We start from the raw sequence: 17,687 nt of genomic DNA on the forward strand, positions 1-17,687 counted from the left end.
CCTTCTTTTTTTTTGACAAAGGCGCTCTTATAGTTTACTTAGAATGCACCCCTGATGCCGACACAAAAAAACGAAGTACAAACTGTTAAAAAACTTGACTTTATTATTAAAGAGATGACAGGATGTTTGTGTCCATGGCATGTCATTTCTATACATCTGTGCTATACAATGGACAGGATTTACAGACAGAGCTCTTCCAGTAGCATCTTCTCTTGGCACGCCCTGATGAGAACTTGTGATTGGAAAGAAAGACAGGGGAGCCTGCTGGGAGAGGTTAAAACACTAAAGGTTGCATCTCTAATTCTGCATCTCAAATGGCACCCTATTTTGTATGGTGCCCTATTATGTATGGTGCCATTTAGGACGCAACCAATAGCTTCATTGCCTCCTTTCCTTCATCTGCTCTGCTGACAGGTGAATGAAAGCAAGTCCTGGTAAGCATCTTCCATATCGCTTTCGGATCAGTGAAAAGGGAAGGGAGGCGAGGAAGCCACCTCTGACTATTGAGATGCACCCGAATACTACAGTATAGTCCATCATAGGGGGGTTTTGAAAGGCTAGTTTTGTCACCATACAGTTACCATTCCACTTGTAGCTTTTTCAAGGTTTAATGTCGCACTATGACAAAAGTATTTTCCCAGGTTTGTCTGAGTGGTCAGGAGAGAAAAGTGGCATAAGTTGGGTGCAACACGTTTGACAAATCTGTCTTGTACAATTAAGGAATTGAGCTGGTTCAACATGACAGATTCACAAGCAGAACAGAGGCCACAGTCTGCAAGGAGAATCAAGAGAAACCCAGTTAAAATAATACAAAACACAAATAAAATCCTAATGTCTGTCAGCCTTTTAGCCTTAGGGGCTGTGGGCATTGTTTTTGAATCTCTTTAGAGGTGGGTGGGAGCCTGCTGTGTTGGTTCCATAATACAGTTGTTAAACAGCTATAACAGTGTTTATTAACAGTTATAAAACACACCGCAGACTTTAAGACACTGGTATGAAAAATAAACACATGTCAGTAAGAAAACCTAAACAAAATATTCACAGAACATGTAAACAAACCAATCAAATCAAGACATTCTGTTCATTATCAAATGTACAATATGAAATTCACACGGTGATGGTAGCCTATCAGACACCTCAGAGAGGTGAGGGTGAACACAGCTGGAGGCGGAGGCAGACTACTAAAATGACAGGCTTCTAAAACCACACCTCCCAAGAGGGGACTGTGAAAGAGTGGGAAAAGTGGATGTGTGTGTGTGTGTGTGTGTGTGTGTGTGTGTGTGTATGTGGTGAATTGAGCATGTGTGTTTGTTTGTGTGAGTAATTTGCCAATGACATTGGGGGAGGAGGCAGGGTTTCAAAATGTTCTGTTTGTTTATGTCATAGTGAAATTAATCCCAGTTAGCCCTATTTCTCTTGAGGTGTTAAAATGCAGGGCCAAATGGAATCTGTGAAGTCACCACTACAGCATCCTCCTATGGTTTCTCTTTCCAGAGCTCCAACTTTCCGACCTGAAGATCACTGAACAGACAACTGGGAATTCTGAAAAAAACTAGGTCATATCATGACGTCAGTGATCTTCAGGTAGGAAAGTCGGAGCTCTGGAAAGAGGCCCGAGTTCCCGACTTGGAATTTCGAGTTGGATGACCGTTCAAAACGATTTTTCCCAGTTGGAGCTTGTTTTTTCCCCGAGTTCCCAGTTGTTTTGAACGCACTGAAGTCGGAGATTTCAGACTTCCTAGTTGTTTTGAATGCGGTATTATCTCCACCTGGCTCTATTATGATGTCATCGCAACAGATTCTGTCTGGCTCTTTTGTGATGTCAATGTTCTGTCTGGTTCTATTGTGATGTCATCACAACAGATTCCATCTAGCCCTACTTTGATGTCATCTTCATGTCATATATAAATACTATCAAGGCAGATTCCATGTGGCTCTCTGTCTCTATGTTGTGACATGGTGGTGTGCGTCAGGTCAGATGTTGGAGGGCCGTCGGCCCCTGGTGGCCCCCAGTGAGGCCCTCAGACGGGGGTCTCTGGCCCGGTAGTGCTCGTTGAAGTCCAGTCTGAAGCTGAGGAAGCGCAGGCTCTCGTCTGGACTAGTCATTATCAGCACCAAGAACTGCTGCACTATGCCCTGAGAAGGAGCACAACCAACCACAGATGTTATACACTGAACACTACCACAGACAACCAGACGGTCCTATCCACTGAACACTACCACTGACAACCAGACAGTCCTATCCACTGAACACTACCACAGACAACCAGACTGTCCTAGTGAAAGCCACTGTGGCAGTGAGAAGAGAGTAAGACCCATACCTGGTAGAAGTGTGTTAGTATCCGTAGCTGAGAGCGCATTTTTGGTATGGTTTCCTGGAACTCTTGGATCCTCCTGTTCTCCTCTGCCTCCTGTTCAGCCGTCACGCCCCACTCACCCTGAAAACACACACACAGACAGGCAACATTAGGTGTCAAGTTTCAGAAGGAACTTTGTTGTTGCAGCATCAGTGTGGTATTAAAGTGTGGTACCAGAAACCCTAGACCCACTCCAATTTGCATACCGCCCCAACAGATCCACAGACGATGCAATCTCTATTGCACTCCACACTGCCCTTTCCCACCTGGACAAAAGGAACACCTACGTGAGAATGCTATCATTGACTACAGCTCAGCATTCAACACCACAGTGCCATCAAAGCTCATCAATAAGCTAAGGACCACGGGACTAAACACCTCCCTCTGCAATCGGATCCTGGACTTCCTGACAGGCTGCCCCAGGCGGTAAGGGTAGGTAACAACACATCCGCCACGCTGATCCTCAGCACAGGGGCCCCTCAGGGGTGCGTGCTCAGTCCACTCCTGTACTCCCTGTTCACTCATGACTATACGGCCAGGCACGACTCCAACACTATCATTAAGTTTGCCGATGACACAACAGTGGAAGGCCTGATCACCGACAACGACGAGACAGCCTATAGGGAGGAGGTCAAAGACCTGGCCGTGTGGTGCCAGGACAACAACCTCTCCCTCAACGTGACCAAGACAAAGGAGATGATTGTGGACCACAGGAAAAGGAGGACCAAGCACATCCCCATTCTCATTCTCATTGACGGGGCTGTAGTGGAGCAGGTTGAGAGCTTCAAGTTCCTTGGTGTCCACATCACCAACAAACTAATATGGTCCAATCACACTAAGACAGTTGTGAAGAGGGCACGACAAAACCTATTCCCCCTCAGGAGACTGAAAAGATTTGGCATGGGGCCTCAGATCCTCAAAAGGTTCTACAGCTGCAACATCGAGAGAATCCTGACTGGTTGCATGACTGCCTGGTATGGTAACTGCTTGGCCTTCGACCGCAAGGCACTACAGAGGGTAGTGCATACGGCCCAGTACATCACTGGGGCCAAACTTCCTGCCATCCAGGATCTCTATACCAGGCGGTGTCAGAGGAAGGCCCTTAAAATTCTCCAGCCACCCTAGTTATAGACTGTTCTCTCTGCTACCAGACGGCAAGCGGTCCCGGAGCGCAAAGTCTAGGTCCAAGAGGCTTCTGAACAGCTTCTACCCCCAAGCCATAAGACTCCAGAACATCTAATCAAATGGCTACCCAGACTATTTGCATTGCCCCCTCTCTTTTACACCACTGCTACTCTCTGTTGTTATCATCTATGCATTGTCACTTTAATAACTCTACCTACATGTACATATTACCTCAACTAACCGGTGCCCCCGCGCATTGACTCTGTACCCCCTGTATATAGTCTCGTTATTTTACTGCTGCTCTTTAAATAACTTGTTACTTTTATTTCTTATCTGTAGTTTTTTTTTTAAATGCATTATTGGTTCGGGGCTTGTAAGTAAGCATTTCACTGTAAGCTGTTTTGTTTGTATGTTTCCCTGCTGTCCCAATTTGATTTTTAATCTATATGAATATATTATCCTGTATAGTGGTGTATTCTACACCTGTTGTATTCGGCGCATGTGACAAATACAATTTGATTTGAAAGAGTAACTGAGTAACTAACACCCACACTAAACTGTTACAGATTCCCACTCTGACCCCAGCATTCTCTGGGGTCATAGAGTGGAGACATGACCTTCAACGTCTTCTCTACTCACATACTTCTCATTCAAGTAAACACACTCAACGGCCAATATTTAAAGTTAATATGAAATCCAATATCCCCCCCATCACTGACCAACAGCTTCTGTCACCCCAAACCCTCTTACCTTGGACCTCAGTCTTATTTACAAGCTATTAAAAGAGAAACTTGGCAAATGCCGAGGCTGTGTTTGTTTTTCTAACACTTAGAGTTTAATAGTCTGATGCTCAGGGCCTGTTAAATCAATAGAATGACAACACCACCAGCATGGCCAATGGTCATTAAGGGGGGAACTTGAGTTGGCCCCTGGCTGGGTTCCAGACGACTTGGAACAAACAGGACATGGGACTCTGAAGACTACATGTTCCTCCAATTGCGCTCTATAACTAAAAGTTATCATCATTACAAGTAGTTGAATTGGGCCAGTACACACCGGTACTGAATACCAACACCTCAAAATGTTCTACTGCTTGAGTACCGGCAACGTCTTATAGAATATTGGCTTAAAAATATTGCAGAGTACCGGAACCTAAATATAAACTTTGTCAGCCGGTGATTGTCAAGCAAATAACTGCCAGTCTCACAGTAACAGACTGTTAATGAACATTAACACACTCAGCATCTCCTGGCTTCCACACCGATGCAGACCTTTGGAACGTCTACATTTCAAAAAGTCTAATAAATCCATGTAATACAGCCCACACCTTCACAATAAATCCATGTAATACAGCCCACACCTTCACAATAAATCCATGTAATACAGCCTACACCTTCACAATAAATCCATGTAATACAGCCCACACCTTCACAATAAATCCATTATTTATTTTAGACAGGTCTAAAGAAACATGATATGATAAATGTCTATTTCAGAAGAACAGAATAGCATACTCTGAGTTGTCCTTATGAAAGGTCCTGATCTGGCTATGCCAAATGGCTGTGGGCTACACTCATTTAGCAGACAAGATTTGCTTAGAATTCTGTGGCATTATTTTATAGTTTTTTATAGTATGAAGAATACAATTGAACAAAGCTAAATAAAGTATAAAGGATGCTTTCTCCAAACGCCCACATGGGCTATTCTGTGTTGAGCAATTAACAAAGAAATAGGTACTCCTATATGCTTAATTTAGAGTTATTTATGTACCTTTAGTTGTGATACAAATGTTGGGCTGTATGTTTTGATTTTTAATACATTCTAAGGCTGCATGATGCGACTCTAATGATGATTTGAGAAAAGTTGCTTGAAAGGCATGAGCTCTGCTTAGTTTTTTTGTGTAGACTGTACACACTTCATCAGTCTCTCATTCATAATTTGACCGGCACTTGATAATGCATCCCTTTCGTGTGGCCGTAATGCCCCTAAAAAAAAGCAAATCTCACTCGGCTCTCTGTCACGTGATCTAGTCTTTCTCACAGGCTACAAGTGAAGACAGACACATCGGGGGCGCAACTGCACCCGTCCTTATCCAATTCCGAGGTGCATATTGAAGATATTGGAAGAACTGTCCACATTTACTTTACGTCAGCCAACAAGATGAGTAGGCCTAACGAACAGCAAAAGCACTAGCTTATGTCAATCTACTATCCCCCAGAGTACAAATGTTGACCTATTCTATATTTTGTGTGAGAAATAAATATTTCAAACAGTCTGGGACAGTTGTGGGATGTGATAGATCAAATTAATACAACCTCTTGCATCAAAGAAACATTTCTTTTTACGCAATGAGGCTGACGCAACAGATCAGAACATTTAGCTTAAATTGTTGATAAACTATTAGGCTATTTCCTCACATTATAACCGCAGCAATGCGCACACGGCTACAAGCTCAAATGTTCCATTAACTGGAAAACACCATTATCAAAAGTTAGATTATGCATGTAATGCTTTTATTATAAAAATGTGCATTTTTATGGTGAAAATGATCTTCCCCAAACTTGAAACTCTGGCGCTGCGTATTTATGCCAGTTAGGCTCAACACCCATTGTAAAGCGAATTAATGTGCTTAATTTTAAGAAGTTATTTGGCCACATTAGTTGTGATACAAACCCTATCAAAAAATATAGGCCTATGGGCTAGGCTACATGAGGTGTGGGACTATGATTGAAAAAGTTGCAAAAGAAAGTGATAATATATCATTCTTAAGTGAAAGGCTAATACTGTCACCCATCAGACTATTCTTGATTTAATCTGGTCTTTACATATACTAAATAATATGTGAAATCTGTTTTCATTTAGAATGGACCATTATCATGCACCTGTCTCCAAACTGGGGCAGAGGGATAAAAATCTAGGCACTTAAATAGCAAATGGAGGACGCGTTTATTTTCATGCCAGCCAGTAGGCTATACTCTTGTTGTACATATAAGCAATGTGCTTAATATTAGGAAAGTTTAAAAAATAAAATATAGTAGGCCTAGCCAATAGAAAGCTGATGGGATCCTCCTATTTTTAAGAAGCCATCACTCTGTTTTCTCACACAATTGCATAGCCTATAGAAATGTTTGCGCAACATGAGCTCTCATGAAGTCATTGATTAGATTTTCAATTACGTTTGCATTGATTTTAGAGTGCTGAGTACCAGGCAGTTAGCAAATTTAGTAGACTACTAATGAACAGCAGCAGCAGCAGCATCAGAGCTTGGAGAAGCCTAATTACCCTGACTAATCAGTCATGTGGAATTTGACTGCCCTCATGACTGCCGGTGTGGCGGTAATACGGTCACCGTAACAGCCCTAAGTGCTGGCACCCATTTCAGTCCACTTCAAGCCCCGATCCTTCTACCTCAGAATCCCTCTGCTTCTTCCGCTCCTCGTACTGCAGCCGCAGGGTGAGTTCCTCCAGGGCAGAGCGGTACAGAGAGTCCTGGGCACTCTGGAACTCTATGATCTGGTCAAAGATCGCCCTCAGCTGGTTCAACAAGGACTAGTGGGAGAGAAAAACATTTTAGATGACAGAGTTTATTAGTCACATGTACAGGGTCGCAGATGTAATAGCTGGGTACAGGGAAATTCTTAAAGGGATACTTAGAGATTTTGGCAATGAGACCCTTCATCTAATTCCCCAGAGTCAGATGTACTCGCTGATACCATTTTTTTAAGTCTCTGCGTGCACTTTGAAGGAAGTTACTAACTACCGCTAGCGCAATTGCTAACTTGCGTTAGCACAATGACAAAATCTATGGGTATCTGCTAGCATGTTAGTAGATACGCATAAACCTCCAGTCATTGCGGTAAGACTAGTTAGCATTGGGTCACGAAACTACCTTCAACTTCCTTCAAACTGGACACAGAGACATGAAAGTTTATCCACAAGTTCATCTGACTCTGGGGAAAATAGATAAAGGGCCTCATTGCCAACATCCCAAAGTATCCCTTTAAGCGCCAACAGTGCAGGTAAAAGAGAAGTGGATGTCAGTAAGTGCCTGTTAGAGTGTATGAGCATATGTGTGTGTGTGTGTGTCTCACCCTGCTGTTGGTGTCCAGTAGGCAGCGGGAGATGACAGAGTCTAAGAATCCTTCGTGGGCAGCGATGATGTGGTCTAGATCCTGGGCCTTCTCTACCTTGTTCCACAACTCATCCCAACAACACTCTAGCACCTGTACACACACACACAGCCAGAGACCCAGACAGACAGGGGAGGAGGGGGAGTGTGAGAGGAGTGAGAGGATTAGAGAGGAAGAAGAAAAAAAAGTACGGCCCCTGACCTCGAAGGTGATGTAGTACTGCATCTGGTGGATGAAGTGGACCATCTCATTGGCCAGGATGTGGCACTGGTGCAGCACGCCAGACAGCTCTGTAACACAACATCTAACATGTTACCCTGGCTGCCTTATCTACAGCTCTTCGGTACATGACTCGCTCTGCTGGAGGTGAGATGGAATTGCATGGTTGTGTGTGTGTGTGTGTGCGTGCGTGCATGTGTGTGTGTTCACCTGGCATGCTCTTAAGCAGCTTGGCGTTGCACATCTGTCCCTTCCAGATGTCGGTGAGGATGTACTCCATACGCTTGGCTCGCCACAGGAAGTTGAACACCCGCAGGTAGTGGCTCATGCACTCCCGTGTGAACACCTGCCACAGCCAGAACCAGCGAGAGAAACAGAAAGCAAGAAGAGAGAGACAGAGAGAGAGAGACAAATTAGACAGAGAGAAAGACAAAGGAGACAGCGTGAAGAGAGAGAGAGAGCGTGAACACCTGTCACAGGGTAGCACAGCATTTACACATGTTCTCTCACCACATCACAGAACAACACAAAACCAGCCAGCACTTGACTTCATCTAACATGGTTGACTGGTGGCCTTTGAATGAACATGTACAGTGGGGCAAAAAAGTATTTAGTCAGCCACCAATTGTGCAAGTTCTCCCACTTAAAAAGATGAGGCCTGTAATTTTCATCATAGGTACACTTCAACTATGACAGACAAAAGATTTTTTTCCCCAGAAATTTTTTTCCCCAGAAAATCACATTGTAGGATTATAAGTATTTGGTCACCTACAAACAAGCAAGATTTCTGGCTCTCACAGGCACCTCTGTCCTCCACTCATTACCTGTATTAATGGCGCCTGTTTGAACTTGTTATCAGTATAAAAGACACCTGTCCACAACCTCAAACAGTCACACTCCAAACTCCACTATGACCAAAAATTATTAGGAAATGGAAGACATACAAGACCACTGATAATCTCCCTCGATCTGGGGCTCCACGCAAGATCTCACCCCGTGGGTCAAAATGATCACAAGACCGGTGAGCAAAAATCCCAGAACCACACGGGGGGACCTAGTGAATGACCTGCAGAGAGCTGGGACCAAAGTAACAAAGCCTACCATCAGTAACACACTATGCCGCCAGGGACTCAAATCCTGCAGTGCCAGACATGTCCCCCTGCTTAAGCCAGTACATGTCCAGGCCCAGTTTGCTCTCCAGAAAAAGTTTGTCATATGGTCAGATGAAACCAAAATAGAAGTAAAAACTCACTTGTCGTGTTTGGAGGACAAAGAATGCTGATGCATCCAAAGAACATCATACCTAGAAGCATGGGGGTGGAAACATCATGATTTGGGGCTGTTTTTCCAAAGGGACCAGGACGACTGATCCGTGTAAAGGAAAGAATGAATGGGGCCATGTATCGTGAGATTGAGTGAAAACCTCCTTCCATCAGCAAGGGCATTGAAGATGAAACGTGGCTGGGTCTTTCAGCATGACAATGATCCCAAACACACCGCCCGGGCAACGAAGGAGTGGCTTCGTAAGAAGCATTTCAAGGTCCTGGAGTGGCCTAGCCAGTCTCCAGATCTCAACCCCATAGAAAATCTTTGGAGGGAGTTGAAAGTCCGTGTTGCCCAGCAACAGCCCCAAAACATCACTGCTCTAGAGGAGATCTGCATGGAGAAATGGGCCAAAATACCAGCAACAGTGTGTGAAAACCTTGTGAAGACTTACAGAAAACGTTTGACCTCTGTCATTGCCAACAAAGGGTATATAACAAAGTATTGAGAAACTTTTGTTATTGACCAAATACTTATTTTCCACCATAATTTGCAAATAAATTCATTAGAAATCCTACAATGTGATTTTCTGGATTTTTTCCCCCTCATTTTGTCTGTCATAGTTGAAGTGTACCTATGATGAAAATGACAGGCCTCTCTCATCTTTTTAAGTGGGAGAACTTGCACAATTGGTGGCTGACTAAATACTTTTTTGCCCCACTGTATAACAGAACAGAAAGAAACAACGTTCAGATGCTCCAGATGGGCTTTTATGGATGGATGAATGAAGAGAGAAGAGGAGAAGCTTATTGGATTGTTTGCGAGGGTGTGTGTGTTTATGTGTGTGTGTGTGTGGAGAGAGACAAGGCAACACCAGATAGGATGGTATGTGTATGTATGTAAAGTGTTGTGGTTACCGTGGCGATAGGACCCTCTACGTGGTAGTCTAAACTGAAGACGTCCCAGCCTGTATCCCCGGGAGACACCTACAGAAGGAGCACAGATGGGTTGATGACCAGGCTTTAGTTCAGAGGGATAACATGGTGCCAAGTTGACAGTTTGAAATCCAATAGGTAACTCTGACACATGTACATCCAGCATCCAGACATCAACCATCTAGGCTTCAGCTCAGAGGGCTAACAGTCTTGAGCAACGGGTTACCAGGTTGTGTTTCAAACCCCTGACTCAATACCGTGTTAGCCCACTGAGATAAAGCTTATGACAGTAGTAATGGTATGAGCTGTAGCCTATGACAGTAGTAATGGTATGAGCTGCAGCCTATGACAGCAGTAATGGTATGAGCTGTAGCCTATGACAGTAATAATGGTATAAGCTGCAGCCTATGACAGCAGTAATGGTATGAGCTGCAGCCTATGCCAGTAGTAATGGTATGAACTGTAGCCTATGACAGCAGTAATGGTATGAGCTGCAGCCTATGACAGTAATAATGGTATAAGCTGCAGCCTATGACAGCAGTAATGGTATGAGCTGCAGCCTATGCCAGTAGTAATGGTATGAACTGTAGCCTATGACAGCAGTAATGGTATGAGCTGCAGCCTATGCCAGTAGTAATGGTATGAACTGTAGCCTATGACAGTAGTAATGGTATGAGCTGCAGCCTATGACAGTAATAATGGTATGAGCTGCAGCCTATGACAGCAGTAATGGTATGAGCTGCAGCCTATGCCAGTAGTAATGGTATGAACTGTAGCCTATGACAGTAGTAATGGTATGAACTGTAGCCTATGACAGTAGTAATGGTATGAGCTGCAGCCTATGACAGTAATAATGGTATGAGCTGCAGCCTATGACAGTAGTAACGGTATGAACTGTAGCCTATGACAGTGGTAACGGTATGAACTGTAGCCTATGACAGTAGTAATGGTATGAACTGTAGCCTATGACAGCAGTAATGGTATGAGCTGCAGCCTATGCCAGTAGTAACGGTATGAACTGTAGCCTATGACAGTGGTAACGGTATGAACTGTAGCCTATGACAGTAGTAATGGTATGAACTGTAGCCTATGACAGCAGTAATGGTATGAGCTGCAGCCTATGCCAGTAGTAATGGTATGAACAGTAGCCTATGACAGTAGTAATGGTATGAGCTGCAGCCTATGACAGTAGTAATGGTATGAGCTGCAGCCTATGCCAGTAGTAATGGTATGAACTGTAGCCTATGACAGTAGTAATGGTATGAGCTGCAGCCTATGACAGTAATAATGGTATGAGCTGCAGCCTATGACAGCAGTAATGGTATGAGCTGCAGCCTATGCCAGTAGTAATGGTATGAACTGTAGCCTATGACAGTAGTAATGGTATGAGCTGCAGCCTACCTCCAGCAGGCGTACGTCCAGTCTCTTGAGGATCTCAGCGTTGTCATACTGGGCGTTGGTGGCCCTCACGGCTGTCTCCAGGATGCCTGTCAGGTTGTGTTGGTACAGAGTGGTGGCTGGGCGGGCCAGCTCTGGTCTGAAGGGACAAACACTAACGTCAATATATATGACATGTAGGATGGGGTGGGTGGGTGTGTATTTGTGCATACCCATCTGTCTGTACACCTGTGTGTGTGTGTGTGTGTGTGTGTGTGTGTGTGTGTGTGTGTGTGTGTGTGTATGTGTGTACGAACTTTAGCAGGTCCATGAGGTGGCGTATGAAGTCTCCCTGGCCCAGCAGCAGGTATCGTCTCATGGCCTGCAGGTGCTCCAGCAGCAGATAGTTCTGGTTGAGGACATTCAGCAGGTACTTGCTGGTTTCAAAGTAGGCTGCATCTATCTTCCCCTGGAACGCCCCCTCCAGGTCTGATAACAGCTCTGCAGCTACAGAGAGAGAGTTATTATCTGTGGTCATTATGTGGGTACTGGAGTTGGCACTACATGATGCATATTAAACTCATCTCTCAGACCGTTTGCTGAACTCTGTATCTATAATTCAAGATAGAGTCTGCATCCCAAATAGCACCCTATTCGCTTCATAATGCACTACTTTTGACCGGGGGCTTCATAATGCACTACCTTTAACCCGTAAGGTTATGGTCAGAAGTAGTGCACTATAAAAGGGAAAAGGGTGGCATTTGGGACAGACAGGTTAAAAATACAACCCAACCCCTCCCCTTCCAACGCCAGTCAGTATGCAGTCATTCCCCTCAAGGACGAGGCTAAGGAAGGAACTGTAAAACCATTGATCAGAGAGAGGAGCGAGACTAAATCCAGTCGATACGACAGTAATTACCACAACAGTACAACCAGTTCTGATGCCAAACATCAATGCGGCTCTGCTCTCACTAGCTACAAACACTACCATGGCAAGACCAAGGCTTCTCTACTCTGTCGAAAGACACTGCCTGCTCAATACACACTCTCTGGAGGTATATTATGAACAAATGTGTACCAAACACCAAATGCCTGTGTTGTATTGAGCTAGCCACTGACAGGCCCCTTTCACATTGTGTTGGGGTGGGGGAGAGAGGTCAGAGAGCATACCATCTTTGGGAGAGTCTGTAGACTTGGAGGCCGGGGTGATTTTCCCTGGTGAGGTTCTGTCATGGCACACCTGATGCAGGAAGTTAATGGACTTTCCAATGAGCAGAACCTACAGAGACAGAAGAGAAAGAGAGAGCGAGCAAAAGTAACATGTGAATGCAAAGTTTTTATTTTTTTACGTTGAGGATGAGATAATTGGTGTTTGTGTGTGTCTACCTTGCGGGCCTGGTCCATGGTGATGAAGGTGGGTATCATGGACTTCCTCAGTGAGTACTTGTCGTGCCACAGTCTGTCCGTCTTCACCGTGGGATCAGACGCCACAAAGAACTGCAGGGAGAGAAATCACAATCACACCTTAAAAGACAGGACTCAACTATATCCGAACAACATAGGAGATTACTACAACAATGGATACTTATTACAGTAATGGAAAGAAAGTGAATGGTGGTTCCATCTCTCAATCATGATCTTGATCGTCACTGAGCCAGTGGTTCAACTTGAAAACCAAAATGGATGCCGATAAGTAGACATCAGTGTTACAAGGTGAAGACTTCTCTCCTAGGGGGTACAACAAGGGGGATTGAAAAGCCTTTTAGTAAACAAAAAGTATATATATAAAGTTTGATTTTAATTTCTGCTCTTCTTGTCATAATGAGCATTTACAGTCTAACGCCACCTCCCAGCCGCCCCCTGGGCTGACAGAGGTGCCTGTAAGCTTCAGAGCAATACCCTCATTCCCCTCTGCTGGGAAGGAACAGCTCCATAACTATCACTTAGCCCTGCTACGGGGAGGGTCAATACAGGGGGCTTAAAACCAGTGTGCCCTTTGTAACGTTCCCTTCTGAGAATAGCTCGGCAGTCGGTATTGAAAGCCGCTACAACTCTCCTGTGCTCTGTGCTTGCCCAATCAGCACTTAGTCTCAGGTAGACGGAGTCTGAGAGGGCGATTCAGCAGCAGGTGCATTAGGACTAGATTCACGGCCTTCTACTGTCCTGTAGTTGTGGAGACAGGGAAATGGATGGAGAGCAAGGACAGAGATAGGAGGAGAGAGAGAGAGAGAGAGAGAAGAGAGGGCCATCACTCAGTTCCCCATTACCGTCCTCTCATCCATCCTCATTTGGAAGGCCGCCGCACCCCTCCCCCTCTCCCGTCCCCCTTTCCCTCCATCTCAGCTCAGAGATGAACCGGTCTGATGTCTGTCTGAGTCCACTTCAGCCTGAGCTCAGTTACTACCATCCGGACTCTGACCTTGACAAACTAATGGAAGTGTGTGTGTGTATTATATTTAAGCAATAAGGAACAATGGGGTGTGGTATATGACCAATATACCATGGCTACGGGCTGTTCTGATGCACAACGCATTGCGGCGTGCCTGGACACAGCCCCTTAGCTGTGCCTTATTGCTATTATAAACTGGTTACCAACGTAATTAGAGCAGTAAAAATAAATGTAAAAGCTGTCATCAAGGCCACGCTAGTTTGAGAAACAGAAACAAGTCCTCAACTGGCAGCTTCATTAAATAGTACCTGCAAAACACCAGTTTCAACATCAACAGTGAAGAGGTAATTCCGGGATGCTGGCCTTCTAGGCAGAGTTCCTCTGTCCAGTGTCGGTGTTCTTTTGCCCATCTTAATATTTTTTTTATTGGACAGTCTGACATATGGCTTTTTCTTTGCAACTCTGCCTAGAAGGCCAGCATCCCGGAGTCGCCTCTTCACGGTTGACGTTGAGACTGGTGTTTTGTGGCCTGTAATGAAACCCACAAATGCTGATGCTCCAGACACTCAACTAGTCTAAAGAAGGACAATTTTATTGCTTCTTTAAATCAGCCTAACAGTTTTAAGCTGTGCTAACATAATTGCAAAAGGGATTTCTAATGATCAATTAGCCTTTTAAAATGGTAAACTTGGATTAGCGAATAACGTGCCTTTGGAACACAGGACTGATGGTTGCTGATAAATGTAGATATTCCATTAAAAATCTGCCGTTTCCAGCTACAATAGACATTTACAATATTAACAATGTCTACACTGTATTTCAGATCAATTTGATGTTATTGTCATGGACAAAAAAATGTGCGTGTGTATATATATATATATATATATATATATCTCTACACAGTTGAAGTCGGAAGTTTACATACACCTTAGCCAAATACATTTAAACTCAGTTTTTCACAATTCCTGACATTTAATCCTAGTAAAAATTCTCTTTCTTTAGGTCAGTTAGGATCACCACTTTATTTTAAAAACGTGAAATGTCAGAATAATAGTAGAAAGAATGATTTATTTCAGATTTGATTTATTTAATCACATTCCCAGTAGGTCAGACGTTTACACCTACTCAATTAGTATTTGGTAGCATTGCCTTTAAATTGTTTAACGTTTTTGAGTAGCCTTCCACAAGCTTCCCACAATAAGCTGGGTGAATTTTGGCCCATTCCTCCCGACAGAGCTGGTGTAACTGAGTCGGGTTTGTAGGCCTCCTTGCTCGCACACACTTTTCACAGTTCTTAATTGTTCTATAGGATTGATCCAATACCTTGACTTTGTTGTTCTTAAGCCATTTTGCCACAACTTTGGAAGTATGCTTGGGGTCATTGTCCATTTGGAAGACCCATTTGCGACCAAGCTTTAACTTCCTGACTGATGCCTTGAGATGTTGCTTCAATATATCCACATAATTTTCCTACCTCATGATGCCATCTATTTTGTGAAGTGCACCAGTCCCTCCTGCAGCAAAGCACCCCCACAACATGATGCTGCCACCCCCGTGCTTCACGGTTGAGATGGTGTTCTTCGGCTTGCAAGTCTCCCCCTTTTTCCTCCAAACATAATGGTGGTCATTATGGCCAAACAGTTCTATTTTTGTTTCATCAGACCAGAGGACATTTCTCCAAAAAGTACAATCTTTGTCCCCATGTGCAATGGCAAACCGTAGTCTGGCTTTTTTATGACGGTTTTGGAGCAGTGGCTTCTTTCTTGCTGAGCGGTCTTTCAGGTTATGTCGATATAGGACTCGTTTCACTGTGGATATAGATACTTTTGTACCGGTTTCCTCCAGCATCTTCACAAGGTTCTTCACTGTTGTTCTGGGATTGATTTTCACACCAAAGTACATTCATCTCTAGGAGACAGAACACGTCTCCTTCCTGAGTGGTATGACGGCTGCGTGGTCCCATGGTGTTTATACTTGCGTACTATTGTTTGTACAGATGAATGTGGTACCTTCAGGCTTTTGGAAATTGCTCCCAAGGATGAACCAGACTTGTGGAGATCTACAATTTTTTTCTGAGGTCTTGACTGATTTCTTTTGATTTTCCCATAATATCAAGCAAAGAGGCACTGAGTTTGAAGGTAGGCCTTGAAATACATCCACAGGTACACCTCCAATTGACTTAAATGATGTCAAGTCGCCTATCAGAAGCTTCTAAAGCCATGACATAATTTTCTGGAATTTTCCAAGCTGTTTATTGTGTATGTAAACTTCTGACCCACTGGAATTGTGATGCAGTGAACTGTAAGTGAAATAATCTGTCTGTAAACAATTGTTGGAAAAATTACTTGTGTCATGCACAAAGTAGATGTCCTAACCAAGTTGCCAAAACTATAGTTTGCTAACAAGACATTTGTATGTATATATATATATATATATATATATATATGGTGTGTGTAATATACAGTGGGGCAAAAAAGTATTTAGTCAGCCACCAATTGTGCAAGTTCTCCCACTTAAAAAGATGAGAGGCCTGTAAAAATGAGGAAAATAAATCCAGAAAATCACATTGTAGGATTTTTTATGAATTTATTTGCAAATTGTGGTGGAAAATAAGTATTTGGTCACCTACAAACAAGCAAGACTTCTGGCTCTCACAGACCTGAACTTCTTCTTTAAGAGGCTCCTTTGTCCTCCACTCGTTACCTGTATTAATGGCACCTGTTTGAACTTGTTATCAGTATAAAAGACACCTGTCCACAACCTCAAACAATCACACTCCAAACTCCACTATGGCCAAGACCAAAGAGCTGTCAAAGGACACTAGAAACAAAATTGTAGACCTGCACCAGGCTGGGAAGACTGAATCTGCAATAGGTACGCAGCTTGGTTTGAAGAAATCAACTGTGGGAGCAATTATTAGGAAATGGAAGACATACAAGACCACTGATAATCTCCCTCGATCTGGGGCTCCACGCAAGATCTCACCCCGTGGGTCAAAATGATCACAAGAACGGTGAGCAAAAATCCCAGAACCACACGGGGGGACCTAGTGAATGACCTGCAGAGAGCTGGGACCAAAGTAACAAAGCCTACCATCAGTAACACACTACGCTGCCAGGGACTCAAATCCTGCAGTGCCAGACGTGTCCCCCTGCTTAAGCCAGTACATGTCCAGGCCCATCTGAAGTTTGCTAGAGAGCATTTGGATGATCCAGAAGAAGATTGGGAGAATGTCATATGGTCAGATGAAACCAAAATATAACTTTTTGGTAAAAACTCAACTCGTCGTGTTTGGAGGACAAAGAATGCTGAGTTGCATCCAAAGAACACCATACCTACTGTGAAGCATGGGGGTAGAAACATCATGCTTTGGTGCTGTTTTTCTGCAAAGGGACCAGGACGACTGATCCGTGTAAAGGAAAGAATGAATGGGGCCATGTATCGTGAGAGTTTGAGTGAAAACCTCCTTCCATCAGCAAGGGCATTGAAGATGAAACGTGGCTGGGTCTTTCAGCATGACAATGATCCCAAACTCATTAAAAATCCAACAATGTGATTTTCTGGATTTTTTTCTGTCATTGTCTGTCAAAGTTGAAGTGTACCTATGATGAAAATTACAGGCCTCTCATCTTTTTAAGTGGGAGAACTTGCACAATTGGTGGCTGACTAAATACTTTTTTGCCCCACTGTGTGTGTGTGTGTGTGTGTGTGTGTGTGTGTGTGTGTGTGTGTGTGTGTGTATGTATGTATGTATGTATGTATACACACACACACACACACACACACACACACACACACACACACACACACACACACACACACACACACACACACACACACACACACATATATATACACACACACACACACACACACACACACACACGGTGTG

At 43.9% G+C, this 17,687-nt stretch overlaps 1 protein-coding gene across 2 annotated transcripts in view; it reads right to left on the reverse strand.

Moving 5' to 3' along the window:
• Window positions 1-80: 80 nt before the first annotated feature.
• LOC112235382 (gamma-tubulin complex component 3 homolog) overlaps window positions 81-17,687 on the reverse strand; it is a 28,907-nt gene continuing 11,300 nt past the window's right edge. For both annotated transcript variants that reach the window (XM_042323871.1, XM_042323870.1), the window contains exons 11-21: window positions 12,793-12,903; window positions 12,577-12,685; window positions 11,724-11,913; window positions 11,431-11,566; window positions 10,012-10,080; window positions 8,042-8,177; window positions 7,814-7,902; window positions 7,574-7,705; window positions 6,891-7,031; window positions 2,322-2,438; window positions 81-2,136 (exon numbers count right to left, since the gene is read on the reverse strand). In XM_042323871.1, the coding sequence (XP_042179805.1) occupies window positions 1,975-2,136; window positions 2,322-2,438; window positions 6,891-7,031; window positions 7,574-7,705; window positions 7,814-7,902; window positions 8,042-8,177; window positions 10,012-10,080; window positions 11,431-11,566; window positions 11,724-11,913; window positions 12,577-12,685; window positions 12,793-12,903 (1,392 nt within the window). In that variant the 3' untranslated portion in view covers window positions 81-1,974. The remainder of the gene's footprint in view (window positions 2,137-2,321; window positions 2,439-6,890; window positions 7,032-7,573; window positions 7,706-7,813; window positions 7,903-8,041; window positions 8,178-10,011; window positions 10,081-11,430; window positions 11,567-11,723; window positions 11,914-12,576; window positions 12,686-12,792; window positions 12,904-17,687) is intronic.

This window comes from Oncorhynchus tshawytscha, linkage group LG07, assembly GCF_018296145.1.
Source record: "Oncorhynchus tshawytscha isolate Ot180627B linkage group LG07, Otsh_v2.0, whole genome shotgun sequence".
Classification (NCBI taxonomy): Eukaryota; Metazoa; Chordata; class Actinopteri; order Salmoniformes; family Salmonidae; genus Oncorhynchus; species Oncorhynchus tshawytscha.